General features: G+C 38.8%; 1 protein-coding gene and 1 long non-coding RNA gene across 4 annotated transcripts in view; one reads left to right on the top strand and one right to left on the bottom strand.

Annotated features, from left to right (window-relative positions):
• Nucleotides 1-2,745: 2,745 nt before the first annotated feature.
• On the bottom strand, nucleotides 2,746-3,303 carry LOC135178371 (uncharacterized). Its single transcript, XR_010303487.1, has 2 exons — nucleotides 3,216-3,303; nucleotides 2,746-3,061 (listed from the first exon to the last, which is right to left on the bottom strand). It is a non-coding gene; the product is annotated as an uncharacterized LOC135178371 (long non-coding RNA).
• A 190-nt stretch (nucleotides 3,304-3,493) lies between these two features.
• The window catches only part of SEC23A (SEC23 homolog A, COPII coat complex component), a 31,588-nt gene continuing 11,014 nt past the window's right edge, over nucleotides 3,494-24,067 (top strand). The window contains exons 1-15 of one of the 3 annotated variants that reach the window (XM_064149236.1): nucleotides 3,494-3,594; nucleotides 7,823-8,061; nucleotides 9,931-9,988; nucleotides 10,232-10,318; nucleotides 11,415-11,651; nucleotides 11,757-11,836; nucleotides 12,730-12,874; nucleotides 13,085-13,243; nucleotides 14,038-14,153; nucleotides 16,239-16,362; nucleotides 16,766-16,846; nucleotides 18,872-18,961; nucleotides 20,717-20,823; nucleotides 21,794-21,947; nucleotides 23,467-23,544. In XM_064149236.1, the coding sequence (XP_064005306.1) occupies nucleotides 7,841-8,061; nucleotides 9,931-9,988; nucleotides 10,232-10,318; nucleotides 11,415-11,651; nucleotides 11,757-11,836; nucleotides 12,730-12,874; nucleotides 13,085-13,243; nucleotides 14,038-14,153; nucleotides 16,239-16,362; nucleotides 16,766-16,846; nucleotides 18,872-18,961; nucleotides 20,717-20,823; nucleotides 21,794-21,947; nucleotides 23,467-23,544 (1,737 nt within the window). In that variant the 5' untranslated portion in view covers nucleotides 3,494-3,594; nucleotides 7,823-7,840. Of the gene's footprint in view, nucleotides 3,595-5,317; nucleotides 5,338-7,819; nucleotides 8,062-9,930; nucleotides 9,989-10,231; nucleotides 10,319-11,414; nucleotides 11,652-11,756; nucleotides 11,837-12,729; nucleotides 12,875-13,084; nucleotides 13,244-14,037; nucleotides 14,154-16,238; nucleotides 16,363-16,765; nucleotides 16,847-18,871; nucleotides 18,962-20,716; nucleotides 20,824-21,793; nucleotides 21,948-23,466; nucleotides 23,545-24,067 lie in introns of those variants that run through there. The other 2 variants (XM_064149226.1, XM_064149245.1) reach the window with 2 other exon arrangements.

The following is a 24,067-nucleotide window of genomic DNA, read 5'->3' as shown; positions in this document are numbered from 1 at the left end:
ACTTCTGATGTAAGTTAAAAAAGAAGAAATGCTTGTATTTCCAGCAAGGCTATATCTTGGCAGATCAGTTAAAAAAGAAGAAATGCTTGTATTTCCAGCAAGGCTATATCTTGGCAGATCAGTTAAAAAAGAAGAAATGCTTGTATTTCCAGCAAGGCTATATCTTGGCAGATCTGAGCAAACTTCCAAGCTAACTCCTCCTCTCCCCTGGCTTTTGTTTGTTAAGGTGTTTCCAAAGCCACCTTACCTACGTGTGAGTTTTAATTCTTAAACCCGTATCTAACACCCTAGTTGAGTATACAACAGCTGCAGTCACTACTGGAAACAAAACCTGCTTAGGTATAACTGTGGTGGTATCTCTGGAAAGGCTGGCCAATGATAAAGACAAAAAACTCTGGTGAGTCCAGCTCTAAAAAGTTATTTTCTAACACTTTGGCAATGTTCAGAACTTCTATTTGTCATGAAGTCAAGAACTGTAAATAGAAGGAGAATCTACATATATATTTTAAATGTACTTTCTATCTTTAGATCACTTTTCTTGGAACTTCTAATCAACACTTTTTAAATTAAGTAACATATTTCTAATTATTACAGGTAATCTTCTATGCATAATAAAACTATTCCTAACGAGTTGTACAAACAATGTCATTGTAGTGCACAGCAAATATGGCTTGGTGGAGGAAGATGAGAAAGAAACTGCTATATGCCTTCTTCTCAACTGCCTGGGCATTCACTCTTCCAAAGAAAGGGTGAGTTGTCATCAGTGGATATGTACTGATAAATAAAACAATAATCTAACATATAAACTAAAATTAAGGGTATACACCATAGTAGAATTCTATTTTCTGTTGGGTTTTTCTGCTTCTCATTGCTTTTCTTTGTGATTTGCATCATCTTAACAAGTGCAAGACATTTCTTGTAGTTGAAATAGTTGAACCATTACGTAATTAATTGTAACTATGCTAATGACTGATTAAAAATGCTCTATACATTTATTTATTGTGAACTTTCAGACTAGTATGTTTTCCTATTCGTCCTTCTTCCCTCATGGCTTTGTCAGCTGCCTCTTTTTCTGTTACCTCTGTAGAGTTCACTACACAGTTCTGACCTGGCAGCTTTACTCTTTTCAACTTTCTGAAAATGTTTCACAAACTGTTTAATGCTTCTGGAATTATAACACTGATTTGCTTTTTGTGCATCCCTTTGAAGTTAGCCCTGTTGTGCCTTTTTTGGTGTGTGTGTTTTTTTCCTATTTGTTTTTTTTTTCCATTTTTTTCCCATTTTTTTTCTCTCTATTTGTTTGTGTTTTTTTCATTTTTTCCCATTTGTTTTCCATTTTTTTTTCCATTTGTTTGTTTTTTTTCTTTTTTCCCCCATTTTTCCCCATTTGTTTGTTTTTTTTTTTCCCATTTGTTTGTTTTTTCCCATTTGTTTGTTTTTTCCCATTTGTTTGTTTTTTCCCATTTGTTTGTTTTTCCCATTTGTTTGTTTTTTTCCCATTTGTTTGTTTTTCCCCCATTTGTTTTTGTTTTCCCCCCATTTGTTTGTGTTTTTTCCCCATTTGTTTGTTTTTTCTTTTTTCCCATTTGTTTGTGTTTTTTTTCCCATTTGTTTGTGTTTTTTTCCCATTTGTTTGTGTTTTTTTCCCATTTGTTTGTGGTTTTTTCCCATTTGTTTGTGTTTTTTTTCCCATTTGTTTGTGTTTTTTTCCCATTTGTTTGTGTTTTTTTTCCCATTTGTTTGTGTTTTTTTCCCATTTGTTTGTGTTTTTTTCCCATTTGTTTGTGTTTTTTTTCCCATTTGTTTGTGTTTTTTCCCATTTGTTTGTGTTTTTTCCCATTTGTTTGTGTTTTTTCCCATTTGTTTGTGTTTTTTCCCATTTGTTTGTGTTTTTTTCCCATTTGTTTGTGTTTTTTTCCCCATTTGTTTGTGTTTTTTCCCCCATTTGTTTGTGTTTTTTCCCCCATTTGTTTGTGTTTTTTCCCCATTTGTTTGTGTTTTTTTCCCCATTTGTTTGTGGTTTTTTTCCCCATTTGTTTGTGTTTTTTTCCCATTTGTTTGTGGTTTTTTTTCCCATTTGTTTGTGTTTTTTTTTCCCATTTGTTTGTGTTTTTTTTTTCCCATTTGTTTGTGTTTTTTTTTTTCCCATTTGTTTGTGTTTTTTTTTTCCCATTTGTTTGTGTTTTTTTTTCCCATTTGTTTGTGTTTTTTTTCCCATTTGTTTGTGTTTTTTTTTCCCTATTTGTTTGTTTTTTTCTCAAACGAGAGGTTATGTGTCCTTAGCAAGATCCTGCTTAATACTCCCACAACTGGCAGTAAGATTTGTGGATGCTGAAACGTAAAACTCCACCCTTTAAATTCTGCTGTTGTTTACCCGCTCATGTTTTTAGACTGAAGAGGAATGGAAAGCAATACTGAAAGCAGCAACGGCACAGAAATTTTATCATAATTACATTTCACATAGAAGAGAAGGGAATAAGGAAGGTTTTATTTGCTTATATTTGTTTAGTGGTCATAACATGTTTTCAGAGCTGCAGTGAAGGACATGGTAGGCAGCAGTGTTATTCAGCCTTCCCACATGCCCAGATGGGTTGCACTGAGGTACCTCAGGAAAGACAGAAGTTACAGTTTAAACTTTTTGTTGTAGGCTTGTCTGAAACCATTTTGAGGTGCTCTGAAATCTACGCATCACTCAACTTGGGTTTGGGTGAAAGCAAAGATAATCGCACTTACAACGACAAAAAATTAAACTCTATAATTATGGCTACATTAAGCCGATATTTACCGGCTACATAAGAACGTATATTTCTAAGTATTCATGAGGTACTGCCTCGGGCTAAACCCCACTCGGAGCGTAATGGCAATGTTATTTTTTCCCAGGTAGTCGGAAGAAACTCGTACACCGTACTACAGGTTATAAAGTTTGTCAAAAATACACATGGTTGGAGATGGGCAACAAGCGGGGTGAACTGAAGGACTCCCAGAAACTCGGCTTAGTCCCGATAATGTCTTCGAAGCAGCCTCCGCAAGCAGAGCACAAAACGACGGCACAGCAGTACACCTACGGGGTGGGAGAGAACGGCTCCGGTAACTGCGGGCACAGGCGCACCACGGGGGAGCCCAGTACAGCCGCAGGGGAGGGAAGGCAAAACTGCAGCCGGTGGCCGGGATGCCGCCTTAACCCGAAAGGCTTTAGGAGCAAGACTGAGACAAACCATCTTTAGGAAGCAATCTAAAAACCAAGCAGGGAAGTAAACACGGCGCCAAGGAGTCGTCGAGGCGGTGAAGTGAAAGTGAACAGGGTGGAACGACTGGGGCCGGGCCCTCTCGTTCCGCTCGCCACTGAGGGCCGCGGGGCACAGGCGGGCCGGCCCCAGCGGAGCAGCTTCACGGCTGGTGCTGCCACTGCGTCGAGAGGCGGCGGAGGAGCCGCAGAGCTCAGCCCGCCCCCTGCCTCGGCCCGCTGCTCTCTGCCCCTTGACGTGGCGCGGACGCTCCCATCAGCCATGTTGGCTACGTCGGCAGCGCAGGGGCGGCTGCGTGCGTGGGGGTAGAGCGAGAGAGGCGGCGGCGGCCGGGACGCGGAGTAAGCAGGTAGGGCAGGCGCCTAGGAGGGCAGCTGAGGGCGCGGGGAGTTGGCGATGTCCGACGGCGTGAGCTGGGGTTTATACGAGTAAAAGAGTCCTTTATTGGCATTGTAGTGGCAGCTCTGGTCCCTGCGCTGCGTGGTTACGGCAGCACCCCAGCCCGCGGGCCGTAGGGACCCGCCTGGATGCTGGGCCAGGAGAGAGCGTGGTGGGCAGCAATCCACCTCCCCTTTCAGGGCATCGGGCGCTCCCCCGGTATCCGTGGCAGCCCGAAGCTGTTCTCAGCCCCCACCCCCGGCCTGCCCTAAGAGGCCGAGGATGCCGCTGGCGGCTAGTCAACACGGCCTGCGGCCTCCTGGGCTCTGGATTAGGGGTCTGTGAGCCGTTCTTCTGGAGTGGGGACCGCCCACCCCTGCCGCCGCATTGGAGCCCGGCTGGGGCGATGGGAGCAGCCGCGCAGCGTCCCGACCTTAGCTGGGGTTGCCGGCGCTGGGGCAGGTCCGGCGGGGCACGGTCTTTGCACAGCCGCCTCTGCGCTGGGTGTAAAGTGCAGCTCCTTCGGCAGGTGCTGGAGCTTTTCTGCCTTGGAGCTCCTCTGTCCCCCGTCGTCGTGCCACTGCCGGGGGATGACAGGTGCCTTTGCGGTATAGGTAAAGCTACACAAAAACTCTGTTTAGGCAGGCTTTGATGCATTTGAATGTATGTTTTTCAAGTTTGTGTGGGTTATTGCATTCAGTGGTTGTGTGTTCAAAACCCACCCTCCTCATGGAACAAAACTTGGTGAACAGGTTTGTAGGATGTCTGTGTTCGGGTAGTGAAAATGAAATTCTTACGTTGTCAGTTCGACAGCTTCCAGTTGCTTCAGGTAAGTACGAAGTCATTCTTGATCGAGTTCCTCCTTGAAGCTGAAAAATATTTGTACATGAAATGCTGAAGTAGAGTTTTATTATTACTCTCTTTTGGTTTAGTAGGGTGTTAGTGCATAATAGACAGAAAAGAGGTTTGGTGTGTGCAGTGCACAGTGAGCTGGATTGATTTAGTGGTATCTAAATATATGGTCGTATGAGAGAATCTCATCCATCTGTGCTGGAACTCTTATAGTGTAGAGAGGAATGTTTGTTTGTGTATTCTTCCAAGGATTTGTGGATATTATTTCGTTGATACTGTGCATCGGGACACCTTTACATGTGGTGCATAAATGCTTAAAGGTGCTGTGATGAAAGGAGGGCTTTCAGTAATGATATTTTTTTTCTGAACACATTATTCTGTTTGCAGTTACTTCTAGAAGCATTTAGAAATAATGACATTTTGAAGTAATGTATGTCAAAACCATTTCTACACCATAGCTTTCCGAACCATAAATTGAACATGTTTGATATGTGTGATGGTTAGAAGGCTCTAACTGTACTTTTGCATTTGGTCAGAGTAATTAGATGAATGCTATTAGTTACCTGAGAATCAAGCCTGTGTAGTCAGCCCATGACACTTTCTGCAGTTTTCAGGTGTGGCTTCTTTGTGTGACACAGTGAGATTGCCTTGGTGCAGGGATGCAAGGCAAGCCTTAGTAGTGGGAGGAGGCAAGCCAGTATGCTGGTCTTCTCTGGATCCTATTCTGCACAAAGCTAAAAGTGGCGTCCTGGCATGGAAGCTGGTACTCTTCAGCTGTTCTGAAATCACTTCTCTGTCATTTTCTGAGGCTTGCAATATGTATTTTGTGGCATTCAGATGTATGGAGTTTGGAATGCAACCTGTAAGTCAAGAAGATTTTCTGTTCTGATTTAATGTTGTACATCTTCACACCTGTCTTAGAAAATGTGTCTGCATAGCTATAATGAAACTGAAGGTAGCTTGTCAGATGCTGAGTTTCATATTTGATAAAATATGTAAACGTCATTTGCTTTTGGAAAGGAGGAAGAGGATTGAAGACAAGATGGAGGAAAATATCAGCAGGTTCTGCCTTTACTAAATTGCTAGAATGTAAGGATATTTAACTCAGTAAATTCAACAACTGATTTTATGTACCTCCATGCACTTTATTAGCCACTGCACACTGGTGTTCGTACATTGCTCTCTGAGGAGCATCGAGTGGTAAAAGTAATGACTGTGTAAACCATTTTGAATGTAGCTAGAATAAAATGTAGAGAAAAGGCTTAACGTCCAGTACAGAAAATAGGACTTTACGTTGCAGTGCATGGAGATGGAGTTGGTGGACTTTGTAGAGAATGCCTATGAAATGTCTTGAAATGGCCTTTAAGTTGAAATTTTATCTCAAGTCATTTTAAAGAAGAGATTCTTCCTTTTGTGTTTATAGGTGAGATAGTTGCCTTGTGCAAATTTTAGCAGTACTCCATTTTTCAGAGATGTTTCTTCACCTTTGTTACTGACGGATTTTGATTTATTAGGGGAGAAATTTTGAAAATTCTAGATCCTTTTCAAACACCAAGCTGTTCCTCTCCCACCTAAATTACCTTCTGTCTCTGATCCTACTAACTAGGACTTCCCAGATATACTCTTCCTTGGCTTTTGCTCTGTTTTGTTCCCTGCCAACTGGCATTTTTCAGCCTGACGCTCTTGTGGCCATTTGAGTAATGGCGATGGTGTGAGCTGCACAAAGTCCTGTGTGGTTCCCTGTGATGCAAGTGCCTTGACACCTGAATTCAATAAGATGGCATGCCTGTTGAAATATTAGGTGACAGATTATCATAGTGTTTCTATTGCAGTGTGGAGATGATAATGCTAGCACCTGTGGAAAACTTGAAAGAGAAATGTAGATACCCTGTAGAGTTTGCCTGTCAGTCTGTGTTTTAAAAGAATCGTTTTGAGACTGCTTTTTGTAGCTTTCTTCACATGCTGACAGTTGATAGTTTCCTAATGACATTAGCTGTGGAATGTTTGGCTTCTCTTTGTTTAAAAGAAGGTGAATTTTTAAAAGTTATCATAGAAGGTAAGGGTGCAGTGCCATTATAATTTTATTAAAGAGAGCTTTCCAGGAGTCTCCCTTAGCACATGTAGTTTCAGGAGTAAGAGGGTGCTTATGAGAATTCCTGATTTAAATCTCAGTTCAGGAGGATTCCCACATTTCTAAAAGCTGTTCATTGACTCAGTACAGTCTAAACTTAAGGCAGGAGCATTTTTCTAGCCTACCTCTTAGGTGATTTTTGTAGACTTATAAAGTAAGTAATTATTAGACACTGGGAGTTTAGATACAGAGTTGTCATAAGAACCTGTCCTGTACCTACTGTAAAACATACAGGAAAGCATGCAACAGGTATTCAGGAACAGTGTGTGTATAGCTGAGAGTTTCTGGGTTGGGGAGTGACATCACATTTCTTGCTGGCTTTACCAGATGCTCGCAGGTTCCTGTTGAGCTTTTCAGATGTATCTGTGTTCCTCAGTGCTCCAGTTCCTGAGTAACAGAAGCTGAATATTTGGAAAGCCCTTGGTCAGTGCTCAAAATGGTGAATTTGAGTTCAAACAATTGTTGCAAGGCATGTCTTGACAGTTAATGTAGCGGAATATGATGCTTGTGTTCTTACAAAGTTCTTTGCTGGCATTACTGTAGGGATGTACTCTTTTGGAATATCAGACTATTCCTTTACACTTGCATGTAGGCCACATCATGAGTTATCAAAAAAGCAGTCAGAAAACTTAGAAAATTTGATGCATCAGAAGACATAAGTCAAGTACACTTAGGAGAAATATTCTTTGGTCATTGATTTGTAAAATAAGGTAGAGGATTAAGCAGTTTGCAAGAATGAATGATGATCCATGAGTAACGAGCAGAATGAATAACTAAATACATTAATGAAAGGCCTTAAAGCAGCTTGTGTTTTGGCTTTGTAAGCAAGTCTATTTTTGTAGTGTTAGTCTGCTGCATATTCTGTACTCTGCCCTACCTAGAATGATTGCTCTAGTTATTTTATTCCTTACCCGAGTTTGTTGCCTGAGACAAGAAGTGCTCAAGAAAATGAACTGTTTTAACATTATGTATTTAATTTACATCGTATCCAATATTTGTTACTTAATACAGGTTGCTGTATCTGAGAAGTCTTAATTTCTTTTAGTTTCACCTTAGAATTCTCTGTGTTGCTTTTAGGATTTAAGCAGCAGTACTCCATGCTTATTGTTTGTAACTCAGTTTCGGTATTTGAATGTATGACTGTTAAGTGCATGTAGTGGTTAAAAATATTTGGAGCTCAACATTCTGCTAACAGTTGATCTTTTTCTTTTAGTAGTAAGCAGAGAAGTTGACCATGACAACCTTCCTGGAATTTATCCAGCAGAATGAGGACAGAGATGGAGTTAGATTCAGCTGGAACGTTTGGCCTTCAAGTCGTCTTGAAGCCACAAGAATGGTGGTCCCAGTGGCTGCTCTCTTCACACCACTGAAGGAGCGGCCAGACTTGCCTCCTATTCAGTATGAGCCGGTTTTATGCAGTAGGACCACGTGTCGAGCTGTTCTGAATCCACTATGGTAAATCTAATACCTGTGTTATGTCATACAAGCAGTCTTTAGAGTAGTGCTGGTTAAACTGTGCACAAGATCTGGTGTTTGTAAGTTCAGATATTCCTCATGTGAGCATACAGCTCAGACATTCAGGTCTGCATATGTAACATACATGCTGAAAATGTAGCTTTCATTTAACCAGTCTTTTCAGTGCACTTAATTTAATACATGATGAGGTATGTAATTTTTCTGGCATTACACATCATGTAAGTTAATATAGTCCTGCATTTTCACTGTAGAAAATTTTCAGTTAAAAGTTACTATGTTGTATCTACAGATGGGTCCTGCTATCATATTTATTACTGACCTTAGTTCATTTGTAGACCAAAGCAGATTAGCTGCTTTAGTCACAGTATCACAGTATCACCAAGGTTGGAAGAGACCTCACAGATCATCAAGTCCAACCCTTTACCACAGAGCTCAAGGCTAGACCATGGCACCAAGTGCCACGTCCAACCTTGCCTTGAGCTGCCCCAGGGACGGAGACTCCACCACCTCCCCCGGCAGCCCATTCCAGTGTCCAATGACTCTCTCAGTGAAGAACTTTCTCCTGAACAGGAGCCATAAGATATGACAGATTGATAGATAGATCAGAAGTGGGCATAAGACAGTGCTAAAAGCTAAGTTACAAGGTGATGCTAACAGAAGCACAAATGATTATAGACTACTCATAGATAAAACTGGAAGCAGAGAAAGTTTTTCTTGTATTGTTTCAGTCGTAAAAGTATGGAATTTCTGTAGTGGCATTTGATAGTAATGGTGATAAATTAGGCATGATGTAAAAGATCCTGTAAAACAAACTCAATTTTATGAACAACTTGGGAGAAAAGACAACTTCAAATATTGTGTTTCAATATTAAACAGACACATTGGCTCATTATACTGGATGTCTGAGTTAGTGGAAGGTAGTATTTTCAGAAGCATTATATTTTATTGAGGGTTGAAAGAAAAATAATGGAAAGACAAAGCTGTAAAGGGTCAGGCAGATCCCTGACATTACAGTGAACTCTGTACATTTTTCCTGTGTCATGTGTGCAAGTCACAAGTGGATTTTTTTCCTTTGTTTAATTACAAGCTATGATGAGAGATTCAGTTTGTGGGGACTTTTGAAGCCTGTGTGGCACATTGTATTGAGATAGATAATCTGCAGCCCCTGAGATTGGTATAGGTCATTTGATCTTAACAGAGTTATGTTGTGTTTACAGCATTCTGAGACTTATCCAAAGATTTAATACTTTAAAAAAACTAAGCCCCTGTAGACAGGGGAAGATGAGATAGCAAGAAGTGTACATTGAAAACATGTAAAGTTTACTTTCCCTTGAGATGCAAGTAGGACATCTGTATGGCATGAAGATACAGATTGGATTTTTTAATCTTAATTATCTGAATACTGGTAAAAATGTAGATAAAAGAAGGTAGATTCAATTGAAAAAACTCATTTATTTTCATGGAAGAGATAACTTTTAGGTTGGACCCTGTTTTTTTAGGGCTTAATCTATATTCAGGATAATCCCATACTCTGACATGTAATAGACATAGGCTGAGAAAGCAGAAAAACACCAAGACAAGGAGAGTTAAAACGATTTGGTACCAATGCAGAACATCCCTAATAAAGATGCTGAGTCTATGTTTTCAGATTTTTTATTTGTTCCTTGAAGACAATTTTTCTTCTTTAAAGTCAGTAGTTTGCCTGATCTGGCTGTGTAAGACTACAGTTACTTTGAATGTGGAGTCTGAGTATTTAGGAAAAGGTATGTTAGAGTGTTATATTCTTGGGTTGATGGAGGAAAAGGAATTGTTCATGCTATATAAACTTTTCCTTTTGTGTTTTTATAGCCAAGTGGATTATCGAGCAAAACTCTGGGCTTGTAACTTTTGTTACCAGAGAAATCAGGTAAGAGAATAAAATGTTCAGGTTATAGAAAGTCTTTTGTTTAAGGTAAAAGTGAAAATGTTAGTTTTTCAAGTTGTAGTAGCAAAATGACAGGTGCAGCTACATCTTCAGAGATTACATTGAGATTTTTTCATGATGGCAGTAGTGAACATCTGTTGCAAAGTAAAGTAGTCTGTACATAATGCTTTGTAGAAGTTGTACTCTTTTTTTACTTATAGTTAATTTCTGTGTTTTCATTTGCAGTTTCCTCCTACCTATGCTGGCATATCTGAAATGAATCAGCCAGCTGAACTTTTGCCTCAGTTCTCCAGTATTGAATATGTAGTACAGGTAAAACCATTAAATAAAATCTTTAGCAACTGTAGGCTTCCAATATAAAAAAAAATTAATTTCAGTTCTATTTCTTCACTACATTTTAATGACTGTGAGGTTTATGTGCTTGTTAGTTGTTTGGAAATGAAAACCAAAACGTTTTGTAAGATCACAAGGATGGCTTATAAGAGTGGTTGAAACAAAAAAAGGGAGAGAGAGAGAGATCTTCTAAAAACAAGATTTCTGTTAGATATGTTATTTACCAGGGATTTAATTGTTTGTGCCGGGGTTGTCTTCCTGCTGTTGTTTGCTCAAATGATTTCTGTTCAGGTTTGGCTGACTATTGATTCATCTCTCATTAGTCAGTTGAATTTAAGTTTGTTTTTGAATGATTATGAGAGAATTTTAGTTATAAGTGGTTTAAAGAAAGCATCTATATTCAGTTCAGGTGTTTGAATTTTGTTAGTCATCTTGATTAGAATAGAAATGGACCTAGTACCCCAAATAACAAACGTTTGCAATTGCAAATGTGATTTCTGAATTACATTTTGTAGGGTTAAAACTTGTAAGGCTTCAGTGAGACCCTCAGGTTATGAAGAGTGAATAATCAACAGATTTTCTACTTTTTGCCGACTCTTGTAATGCAAATTAAAGTGGATATTTGCTCATGTTTCTTTAGAAAGAATACAAAGAACTGATGATCTCTAGAGTAAAATTGTGAAGTGAAATGCCATAGAATGTCATCAACTTGGAGTATTTTGTAATTGTGAATATTTTGTAACTATTCTGTTCACTTGGAGCAATAAAATCTCCTTGCATGTTAAAAGATTTGCATAATTGGCATATGCTTCAGGACTGTCATGATGTCCTGGAAGGAATTTTTTTCTTCTCTAGTAAGCTTTCCATTTTTGTGCAGAGTTCAATATGGTAGGGGTTTCATTCCCCTTTAGCCCTGGATACTGATTACTCCTTGACAGAGAGCTAAGTTAGATGGAACATTGACAGTATTGGTATGGTTAAAATGAAAAGCTTTACAGAATGTACTTTGTTCCTTTTGGATCCTGTGAATACTGCAAGATTTGTTTCTCATGTGATTTTATTTGTGTTTCTGAAGCGTGGTCCTCAGATGCCTTTGATATTTCTTTATGTTGTGGACACCTGCATGGAAGATGAAGACTTGCAAGCTCTGAAGGAATCCATGCAAATGTCTCTTAGTCTTCTACCACCAACTGCATTAGTAGGTCTCATTACCTTTGGTCGGATGGTGCAAGTTCATGAGCTTGGCTGTGAAGGAATTTCCAAAAGTTATGTATTCAGAGGAACAAAGGACCTATCTGCAAAACAGCTTCAGGTAATGTGCAAAAGCAAACAAAAATCGTTAAACTGATGATGTAGAGCAACTTTAAAACACTTTGCAAACAAATTTTGTAATAAAATCTTATGTATTTGACTACAGGAAATGCTAGGGCTCACAAAAGTAGCTGTTTCACAAGTTGGTCGGGGCCCTCAAGTGCAGCAGCCACCACCTTCTAACAGGTAATGCACTTAAAACCTCTAGAACACACACCTTGATTGCATTGATTTACTGGAAAATTTATATTTCATGCCAATCAACTGACAGTCAAACCTTTTGGTCTGAGGCCAATCACGTGAGTTTCGGCAAGGCCAAGTTCTGGGTCCTGCACTTGGGTCACAACAACCACACACAACAGTACAGGCTGAGGGAAGAATGGCTGGAAAGCTGCCAGTAGGGAGAGAACTGGAGGTGTTGGTTGATAGCTGGCTGAAGATCAACCAGCAGTGTGCCCAGTTGGCCAAGAAGGCCAACAGCTTCCTGGCCTCTGTCAGAAATAGCATGCCAAACAGGAATAGGGAAGTGATTGCCCTCCTGTACTCATCACTGGTAAGGCAACACCTTGAGTACTCTGTTCAGTTTTGGGGCCCTTGCTACAAGAAACACGGATTGAATTCAGAGAAGGCAACAAAGCTGGCAAAGGATCTGGAGAACAGCTCTTATGAGGAACGCCTAAGGGAACTGGGATTGTTTAGTCTGGAGAAAAGGAGGCTGAAAGGAGACCTTACTGCTCTCTACAATTCCATGAAAGGAAGTTGTAGTGAGGTGGGTGTTGGTTTCTTCTCCATAGTAACAATCATAGGATGAGAGGAAATTACTTCATGTTGTACCATGAGGGGTTTAGATTTGATACTAGGAGAAGTTTCTTTGACAGGGTTAATAAACACTGAAATAAGGTACCCAGGGAAATGGGTGAAGCTCTATCCCAGGAGGTTTTGGATGGACACACAGATGTGGTGCCGAGGGACATGATTTAGCACTAGACTTGGTAGAGTTAGCTAATGGCTGGACTTGATAATCTTTCTAACTGAAATGATTCTATGATTCTAAACTAATTCCATATATTTGTTTGCAGATTTTTGCAACCAGTGCAGAAAATTGATATGAATCTTACTGATCTTTTGGGTGAATTGCAGCGGGATCCTTGGCCTGTTCCACAAGGAAAACGGCCCTTACGTTCTTCTGGAGTGGCTCTTTCTATAGCTGTAGGACTCCTGGAGGTAATAGCTTTAATTGCAATTAATCACAGGGTTTTACATATTTTTATGAGGCAAATTTAGGACTTTGAATTAACGGTAGGTTTTTTAGGGAAGGAAAGAGTACAGCTACCGTTGAAGTCCTATCAATGTGATAAATACCCACATTGCTATTTCTTTTGTTCAGTTTGTAGCAGAGCCTGATGGTTTTAATTTGTCTTTTATTTCCTGCAGTGCACTTTTCCTAACACTGGTGCACGTATAATGATGTTCATTGGAGGACCAGCTACACAAGGCCCTGGCATGGTTGTAGGGGATGAATTGAAATTACCTATAAGATCATGGCATGACATTGAAAAAGACAATGCTAAATACGTTAAAAAGGGTACTAAGGTAAGAGATGATCTTGAGGTGTCTTGTCAGTAATTAAATACTTACAGTGCTTGGCACTGTAAAATGGTGTTAGTCATTGCAAATATATAAAGATGTAGGAATTGTGTGGTGGTGTTTACTTGTCTCTGTCTTCAGGAATTTATGCAGAAAATTCAGTGTATTTGGTTAGGACTTTGTCTAGCTGGCATTAAAATTCTTTGAAGTATTTCTCTAGTTTATGTGAGAAAAGATTTATGTAACTAAATGGTGTAACTAAAGTAAGGCTGTCTGCTTCTAAGACAGCTGTTCAAAGCAGTCTCTCTAGTTGGGGGAGGTCTAGGCCAGTGGGGTTTAGGTGTACTTTATTTCATTGTAAATGTGCCTTGGGGCTAGTGAACTTCATCCAAAACCTGTGGAATTCATCTTAACTGATTATAATGGGAGCTTAAACAATAAGGTCAGTCATTTGCATGTGTCATTGTAGATCCTTGAGGTCAGAGAGGTAAATTCAATTCTCTGTGTTTGATCTAGTACTGAATGCCAAGTTTAAGATGAAAAATCAAGGTTATTTTGTAGTTTAAATAGCAATCACTGGTCTGTCAAGTGCAAAGTTCTTGGTCAAAAATAAACCCCAAGTGTTGAAAATTCCAGTCTTAATTTTAACTTCATGAAAAATAATATCTTTTAGCTTCTATTAGATTATGATGTGATAATGTTGTTTTAGAAAAAATGTTAGGAGTTTAGGATTTCATATGAAAATGAGGAGAATTTGTGTCATAAGTTGCTATCAACTCTGTTTTCATCTTGGATTTTAGCATTTTGAAGCCTTGGCTAATCGAGCTGCAACAAATGGTCATGTTATTGACATCTATGCATGTGCATTGGATCAGACTGGTCTTCTGGAGATGAAGTGTTGTCCCAACTACACTGGGTGTGTGCCTATTCAGCCTACTCATTTTTTAAGTAGTATATGAAGATGCAGGAGTTATTTTCTTGTTTGTTTGCTTTTTTTCTTCAAATTGTGGTAACAGGAAGCACTTACTAAAAACCTCTGCCACTTCAAAACAAAACCAAATGGTATATTGTAATGGTTGCATTTGTCCTGGAAGTTTGGAATTTCTCAGCTTCTGACAAATTTGTCTTCACACTGATGGGTTTAATCAGAAGGGCTTTAGTTGTTTTTCTTTTAAACAGGCAATTTCTCCTATGCACTGTTGCTATTTTTCAATGTCTGTGTATGTAAGCAGCAGGTTTTAGTAAAGACATGGACCTGAAATCCTTTTCGTTGCTGTTCAGAATGGCACAAACCCCTGTGTTACTCTGTCTTACTTAGGCTCTTCTATACACTGTTGTTTGTAGCTTCAACTCCTGTGATTATCAGATACATCCATTGCACTTAATTTTTGCCCCCTCCATGCAGTTCTGTATGTCAGAGATTTTCTCCTATTCCTTCCAGCTTGTCTTGCCTTCAGTTCATTTTAATGTGATCAAAGCAAATTCTAGTCTTTGTTGTGAAACCACTTCCCTCTTTTCTGTCCTTGTGGATGACACCCTTGTCCTTCCTGTTAGCAGATCTATCTGGGTTAGCTTTTGACTTTTATTCATGTGCCCAGTATCTCATTCAGTTTGCATATCCTGACAATTCTTCCTCCATATTTTTTTTCAAAGATTGTATTTTCTTTCTGAAAGTCTTTTCTACAGTCATAGTATTTTATCTTTGCTTTTGTCATCAGCTATTTTACATACCATTTGATTTTTTTTAGGCTAGACTTCTGTATACAGTGTGGTGGTTTTTTTTTTTTTGCCAAGCTAATCTTTCTTGCTTGCTACTGTTAGCTCTGTCAATACCAAACTCATATAAAATTAAATGTAGCATCTTTGCTTATCAGTTTAATAACTGGTGTATCTGTGGGTAACAGGCCTTCTCAGTTGCCTCTCAATATCCTCATATGACAGAGGATGATAAACATATGCTAATGTCTGGGCACACCCAGAAGTGAGAGATGGAGCTGCAGATTATGGTAGATACATGCCAATGAATTTCAAGCCAGCTTGACCATGCTGATCATTGCTGGATTGCCTCTGTTTAGAGTTATTGTGTATAGCCTTAACTTGGGAGTTTCCACTGCTCAGGAGCTTCTAGTTTATGACACTACCTGCATGTTTTACTCCTATTCCTTTTCTGCATCAAACTTAAGCTGTAGTTTTCCATGTACTACAATGTAATTTTGCTATCTGTCTGATCTTGTGACTCAGTTTAACCTAGTTGTCCTCTAGAAATAGCCTTAATGTATAGTCTTGTCCATTTTTCCTATAGCTGTTCCTATTTTCTGTTTGATTACATCCTGTGTACAGGGAGGAATTTCTAATTGTGCCTGTGTCTATTTTCTTCTATCTTCGAGCATCTACCTGAAAAACTTAAATAACTTGTTTTGGGTATAATGTTTAACCTATTAAGGTTATTTTAATAACATGATTTAATTAATATTTTTGGATTAATGAAAGTAATGCCTCCCATTACTATTTCCTAAATATAGTGCATGATATTTCATGATAAGTGACAACTGTTTCACTTACATGCACAGAATATTGCTAAGCATAAAAATAAATTATGAACATAGGTTTGAGCTTGAACTAATGAGTGAACTGCACGAAATAAAATGAAGTGGAATACTGAATATTGGAATTAAACTGACCTTGGATGACAAAGTTATGAGACATTCATAACATTGAAGTCCAGTATAGAATTTTCCCAGTGCCTGATTTCATTATAATCACAGTGACCTTAAGATGCTGATGGGGCAAGAAGCTCATAAAAGAATTAATTCTAATGTTGTAGCAAAGTATTAATGGTAGTCTATTTTATGAGAGCAAAAACGTGCCTTGGAATGAATTGTCTTTAGCTTTAGTCTCTAATAGAAATAAGCTATATAAATTCCCTGTGCTGAATTATTCCATAATCAGTAATCTATTTTAACTGGAGAGTTGTGATTCTTTTGTTGTTTTTGTTTCCTAGAGGCTACATGGTAATGGGAGACTCTTTCAATACATCTTTATTCAAGCAAACATTTCAGAGAGTATTCACAAAAGATATGCAAGGACAATTTAAAATGGGATTTGGTGGCACATTAGAAATTAAGGTAAGAATATAAAAATACAGTGTGTTAGTGTAACACTGTAATAGGATCACTACAGACTGCGGCGTCTCTTCCAACCTTGTTGATTCTGTGATTTTTTTTTCCTGTAAGGAATTTTGAGGAATATGCTAAAGCAATGTAACAGCACCTTTTCTCCATGGTTTAGTTTATGTTCATGCTGTTGTTTCAGGTGCACTAACTGATACAGCAAACATATATGATTAAGTGTAGAAAGTGAGCACGTGAAAAGTTTCTCTGAATGTATCAAGCATTATTATATGTATAATGCTGCCTGAAGGTATCAAGACTCTGATATGCATTGAGATTTTTGTTAATTAATGGTAAAATAAGAATGAATTCCTCTTAGTGTGGCATGTTAATGTGTGTTTTTCTTCTAAATCTGAAGACTTCAAGAGAAGTAAAGATTTCTGGAGCCATTGGACCCTGTGTCTCTCTCAACTCTAAAGGACCTTGTGTCTCTGAAAATGTAAGTAAACTTTGCTGAAAACGAAGGTAATAAACTACTGTGAAAAAACAAGGTTTAGGATTTCTGGATTTGAAGAGAGGCTGCAACTTTTTAATAAATGGATCAAATAGTTTTGCTTTTTAAACCAATTTTAAATTGAATACATACAAAGACTGTTTTTTCTGGTGTGTGGTGTTTTTTTGGTGTTTTTTTTTTGCTAGGCTTCTGTTCACTGATAGATTAGATTCAAGTCATATGTTGCAGATCCCTTGTAATGTGTTTGATTTTGCTCACTGAGTGGTTGCTTTAAACTGTTACAGAGAAGTTACATGCTGTCTTACCAGAAACCAAGTAGAAAGGGAGTTTATGTGTTTTTTGTTAAAATCAGAACTATATTCTTTTACATAAGGGAACCATTAAAATACTTTGCTTAGAAAGACTGAGAGAACAGGACACAAGACCCTAAGACCCTGAAAATATCCTCCTTTAGTATTTGTGTAGCTGTTTCACCAAATGCACATTTAATTAATTGGTTAGAATATCCAGCTATTACAAGTTGCTGAAGTGACTCCTTCAAATTTACATCAGACTTAAATAATCACTTACCTTTTTACAAATAATACTACTGCAGCTTAATTTTGGGTTTGATTAATCATCAGCAATCCCTGCAGGTCTCACTTTGGTTTCTAACAATCTGTGCAATGCATCACTTTCCAGTGGGAAAGTGCTTGCAAGTGCTTTAATCAAACATTTTTCATATCTACATTTGTATTTAGGATTGCATCTTTCTGACCTAAAAATCTCAGTATAATCAGCACTGTCTTTGCCTTAGTGTTATGGTTCAGACTTTCTTATTTCATCACCTGAAGGACTTCATATATTACAGCAAAAGTTAAAACCCAATGAAATGCACATTTGCTTATGTAAGCTACATATCTAAATCATAGGAGGTAATACACAATTTAATTGTGACTTCATGTCTGTTGACTTGCAATTATATCATGAGCGATTTCTATTTCAAAAACCTTCTTGTTGAAATTATCTGAGTTAAAATATTTGAGGTAAAACAGATGAATAAAATGTACAGGTGCATGCAGCTTGTTTAAAGTGGTAACTTTACTGGAGCTGTAATGCTTTTAACTGTGAGTACAAGCACAGGGACTGTACTGAAGCTTTTCTTTGGTTTCCCTGAGTCCATTGAGGGTGACAGATTGTTTTAATTGGCTTCTTTGGGCATTTATGTTGTTTGGATGGCAGAAAGGGGAGACCTCATTGCTGTCTACAACTGTCTGAAGGAAGGTTGTAACCAGGTGGGGGTCAGTTTCTTCTCCCAGGCAACCAGCAACAGAACAAGGGGACACAGTCTCAAGCTGTGCCAGGGGAGTTATAGACTGGATAGTAGGAGGAAGTGCTTCATGGAGAGAGTGATTTGCCATTGGAATGAGCTAGCCAGGGAGGTGGTGGAGGCACCATCCCTGGAAGTGTTCAAGAAAAGCCTGGATGAGGCACTTAGTGCCATGGTCTAGTTGACAGGCTAGGGCTGGGTGCTAGGTTGGACTGGATGATCTTGGAGGTCTCTTCCAACCTGGTTGATTCTGTGAAAGGCATTGTCCCCTGAAATACATCACTATTTGTACACAGTTACCTTGCTAATTAGTTGAAACTATGTAGCTACATATTAAATACTCTGTTAGCAATCTGATATTCTGTTTAGTTTTGCCTCAGAGAAGTTACTCCACTGACATGTGCTTCTTACCTGTTCTCTCGGGACTATTTAAACACAGTGTAATCTTTTTCCCTCTTCTTGACTTGCCTTTTCATGTTTTCTAATGCCATCTCCTTGCATTTGTAATATTTTAATTATTTTAAAAACTTCTCCCCCATTATTTCTGCTTCCAGTGGTGCAGTTTTGAAAGAGCTTTGTCTAAAACTGACAGTCAGCAGAAAGAAAACTTAGGAGAAAGTAGTTGTTGTAAACAATTACCTATAGCCAGATGTTTTACTTCACAAACAAGGTTTGTAAAGTGCTGTAATATATTTTTACAGGAGATTGGAACAGGAGGTACTTGTCAGTGGAAGATTTGTGGACTTAATCCTACTACAACACTTGCACTGTACTTTGAGGTGGTCAACCAGGTAATAAATATTTATCTAGTTGTCAATTAAACACATTGATTTTATTTTGTGTGACTGCTGAAGCAGTAATTTTGTATAGCAGGGATACAAATGATGTTGACATTTTGTGTTGACAAAACTTAGAGATGGACACTAACAGCTTATTGATGAGCTAATCTTGTTAAATATGATATTGAAGCAAATTGGTCTACAAATTTTGGATAGAGTTCATAATCTGAAGTGCAGGTTTTGTTGTTTGTTTTTTTTTTCAGAGTGTCACTAATATATTTCAGTTGCAATGTATGAAAATACTCTGATTGGTATATTTAGAAGTGGTTTTTAGTATTTCTCTGATTTATTTCCAGTTACAAAGTAATTACTCCATAATGTCACATTTTAATTTATGCTTTAATTGCTCACTATTTACAAGTAAGAATTGGCTTCATTGAATTGCATCAGGAGCCTGGTTTCCTCTCTTCCTGAAAGTACATTAAGAAAGGGAATGAAAGCATAACAAGCAAATGTGCTACTTTGTTCTAGTACTTTCCCTTCTTACAAATACTTGAAGCTGTCTACAAACTGATTTTGCTTTCTATGTATTTAATGTGCTGTATTGCATAACTTATAGTCTAAGTTTGAAAACTTACAACTTACCTTAGCCATTTTTTGATTTTACTTTTTGCATGGTTTTGGTCAGATTTTATTAGTAAGTCTAAAACTGGTCTGGCCATGACATGTAGTAGTTGATTTCAACTGTCTTTCTCTTTTGGAATTACATCTTAGTAGTGTATAAACCACTTTGCTTTGATAAAGACTTCAACTAGAGTACTGGATCCAGCTCTGGTGCCCTCAACACAGGAAGGACATGGACCTGATGGCCTGGGTCCTGAGAAGAGCTACGAAAATGATAAGGGGGGGCTGGCCCACATCACTAAACAGGATAGGCTAAAGGAGCTGGGGTTGTTCAGCTTGGAGAAGAGAAGACTCCAGGGACACGTAATATCAGTTTTCCAGTACCTGAAAAGGTCTTATAAAGGCTGGAGGGTGATTGTTTATAAAGGCCTGCAGTGACAGGATGAAGGGTAGTGGTTTGAAATAAGAACAAATTGAGGTTGGACGTTAGGAAGAAGTTCTTCACCATGAGGATGGTGGAACACACAAATTGTCCTGTCCTTGGTGGTATTCAAAGTTAGGCTTGATGTGGCTCTGGGCAATCTGATCTAAAGGAAGGAGGGTGTCCCTGCTCACTACAGGGAGGTGGGACTAGATGACCTTTGGAAGTCCCTTCCAACTCATACTGTTCTTATGATTTCTGCTGACCAGGTCTGAAAAGTTTACACTTGGATTCCTGTCTTTGCTTTGATGACACTTTCTGAGGTTCATTAATCAACATTTTAGATTAGTATCAATTTTACTAACCTGTAATTCTAGTCAGTCATGTGACATTTAAATAGAATCTAATGAAACTAGCACTTGTAACACAGCTTCTTTGAAGGTACTGTCTCTGTAATGGAGTATGGAAAGACACCATTGATTGCTGTAAGGGTGTGTTGTGGAGACAGCAACTGCTCCTAATATTCCTTAACAGTCTGCAAGTTTATTAGCCACATTTAGTAAAGATACTCAGTGTAGTAAAAGCCCCAGACAACACATTTTCATAACTTGAGCTGCGTGTTCTAAACAATTCTATCATTTTCTAGCAATTAGCTGATACAGTTTCAAGTTACACTGCAAAATGTTGAGATTCCACTTACTTGTTTTCCCTCCTGTATTTAGCACAATGCTCCCATTCCTCAAGGAGGACGTGGTGCAATCCAGTTTGTGACTCAGTACCAGCATTCCAGTGGACAGAGACGTATCAGAGTGACCACAGTTGCCAGAAAGTATGTTTTAATTGTGATGAATCAGTTTTGAAAAAGCAGGGTATATATATTTGCCTTTTAATCTTTGTATTTTGAAACCACTCTCTTGTTTTGGGATATGCAGTGCCACAGGTGATGAAGGCATGATCACACCTTTGACACAGTTCTGTCAGCTGTTGCTTCTCTTGATAGATTGCAGTGGCTGTGTAATGATGTTGTGGGAGTGCTCTGAAGTAATCCAAGTGATTTTAGATGAAGAGGAACATTTGAGTAAAATTCTATGGTCTAAATTCCAGAGATAGACAGACTTAGAGAATAGCAAAGATCACAGCTTAACTCCATAGCGCTAACTGCAGTTCAGGGGAGTGTAAATACTTGCTCTTGCATCTGTAACCTTTACCTTGGCTCAATTTACTTGGGAACCTTAGAAAGTGATGTTTAATATTATACAGGCATTCTTTCAGTGTCCAGTGACATTTTCTTTAAGCTGAATGAGAATATTGGTGGTTAATTTGACAGAAAATAGTGTTTATCAGACAAATCACTGCCATTAGTGTTGATACGAATCTGTTGTTATCTTTGGTTACATCAGAAGAATCTTCTTGGCAGCTGATACAGTGACAGATAAAATTCACCTTGTAAATTGAAAAGGATAAGCGAGGTGCACAAGAAAGCTGCTGGTGTGGGCATGTGCTGTTAGCTTAATGCCCTTTATCTTTCATAATTTGTGTTTTTAACAATAGGTTTTTAAGTGGCATATTTTATGTCACTGGTTGCATGACAGCTGTACAAATAAGAGACATTTCTAACTAAAGAATGGTTAACTGAGAGGTTGCTCATTGACATCCAGTGGATTTTTTGAAACTCCAACATGAGTTTATGAAACTGCTAACACTGCTTTTTTTTGCCTTGTGGAGGGATATTTTGAGACTGAAAATCTTTCCTTTCACTGTGGTGCAAATAACTTGTATTTGTTTTTTTTCTTATGCAGCTGGGCAGATGCACAGACACAGATTCAGAACATTGCTGCATCTTTTGACCAGGAAGCTGCTGCGATTCTTATGGCTAGGCTGGCAGTGTATAGGGCAGAGACAGAAGAGGGGCCTGATGTGCTTAGGTGGCTGGACAGACAGCTTATACGACTGGTAAGAAGGACTATATTAAGAGTCAGATTGGGGTTTTTTTTGTCTCCAGACATACCATTCTTAGCTACTGTTCAGTTTCTTCCACGATAAACCAAAATTAAATTGAATGCTGCATTTCTACAAGTGGGTATGCAGGATTAACTAAGATATTTTTATTTTAAATGGAAAAAATAGCAGACTTTTTTACTAATATTTCCTCAGTTCTCAGCAGTTGGCAATTGCCAGCAATTGAGAGAAATTCCAGGATGAGATTAGCAGAAATCCTCTACTTTCTATTGCCTCTAATAGATATTACAGAATGACAGAATAGTAGGGGTTGGAGAGGACCTTTGAAGATCATTTAGTTCAATCCTCCTGCTGAAAACAAGCTCACCTAGAGTAGACTGTCCAGGACCACTTCAAGGCAAGTTTTGAGTATCTCCAGTGAAGGAGACTCGACAGCCTCTCTGGGCAGCCTGTTCCAGTGCTCTTTACCTTCAAATTACAGTTCTTCCTTATGTTCAGGTGGAAGTTCTCTCCAGTTTGTGCTTGTTGCCCCTTGTCCCATCACTGGGCACCATGAGAAAGAGTTCAGCCTCATCCTCTTGTCCCTGCACTCTTCAGCTATTGATCAGTTTAAGCTCCCCAGTTTAAGAGGGACAGGGATCTGCTGGAGAGGGTCCAGCAGAGGGCTAGGAGGACGATTAGGGAACTGGAGTGCATGGCTTATGAGGAGAGGCCAAAGGACTTGGGGCTTTTTAGTCTGGACAAGAGAAGACTTAGAGGGGATTGATAAATGCTTATATCTGAAGTATCTGAAGGCTGGCCAGGATGGGGGGGGACAGGCTCTTCTCACTTGCTCCTTGTGATAGGACAAGGAGCAATGGATGTAAATTGCAGCAAAAGAGGTTCTGCCTCAACACAAAGGGGAACTTCTTTACTGTAAGGGTCACAGAGCACTGGAGCAGGCTCCCCAGAGAGGTTGTGGAGTCTCCTTCTCTGGAGACTGTCTGAATGTGTTCCTCTGTGATCTGTGTTAGATAGGATCTGTGTCCTGCTCTGGCAGGGGAGTTTGACTCGATGATCTCCTTGGGCCCCTTCCAACCCCTAACATCCTGTGATCAGCATTGAGAAGATCCCCTCTCAGTAGTTTCCAGGTTAAACAGATCCAGATGTCTCAATCTTTCCTCATAAGGGAGGTATTGTTGTGTAATAATATTATAAATGAAATAGTGAGAAAAAAAACAGAACAAAGAGAAGTCAAATACCTAGAAAGCGGTATAGAATTCTTTTATTTTTAAAAGTTAAATTTTCTGTGGTTTTGGGGTTTTTGTTGTTTGTTTGTGGTTTTTAAAATAATATTTCTCTTAAGTAGCTGTTAACAATTTAATTCTAAATGTGCTCTCCAGTGGTTTTGCCAGATTTCTGTTTGCTGTAAAACTGTAAGCACATCACATCATGTGTCTTAGAAGTGAGCACAGCAATGGTGTGACTGAACAAGTATGGTTCTTAATTAAGGTAACTTTTCTTTTTACTCCAGTGTCAGAAATTTGGAGAATATCATAAAGATGATCCAAGCTCTTTCAGATTTTCAGAAACGTTTTCACTTTACCCACAGGTGAGTAGAAGGAAAGCATATCTACAATGGATAAATAGACAATGCTTGGTGAAGGAAAAGACAACTAGCACAGAGTAAAATAAGGCTTTACATTGAATACCAGAATGAAGACACCTTGCTCCCAGGTGCTGCCTGGCATGTAACATTCATCAGATCACTTCCACTGTTTGTGCTTCTGTGTCCCATTTCCCCCTTTGTCCTTATAGCTGAACTTCCTCCTCATGCTTATGTTTTTTTCCTCCTGTAAGGGAATCTTCATCTTATCCGAGGCTGTAGTTCAGATAATGACACTTTTGATTGTTTTCAAGGGCAGTTTTCATGAAGAAATTCAGAAAACATGAGAAAAGATACAGTTTTGTTTTGTTATTTCCTGGCTGATTTATACTACTGACCCGAAAGAATCGCTTCTCTGGTGAAGTGAACTTTGCTAATATTCCATTCTAATAAATTTCTCTATTCTTACAGCTCTAAATTAGAGGTTGCTTTGGACACTTCATAGACTTCCGTGGTATTTCTGAGTTCT

This window comes from Pogoniulus pusillus, chromosome 1 (genome assembly GCF_015220805.1).
Source record: "Pogoniulus pusillus isolate bPogPus1 chromosome 1, bPogPus1.pri, whole genome shotgun sequence".
Classification (NCBI taxonomy): Eukaryota; Metazoa; Chordata; class Aves; order Piciformes; family Lybiidae; genus Pogoniulus; species Pogoniulus pusillus.
The sequence above is the reverse complement of the archived record's forward strand: the minus strand, read 5'-3'. Positions and strand labels throughout refer to the sequence as shown.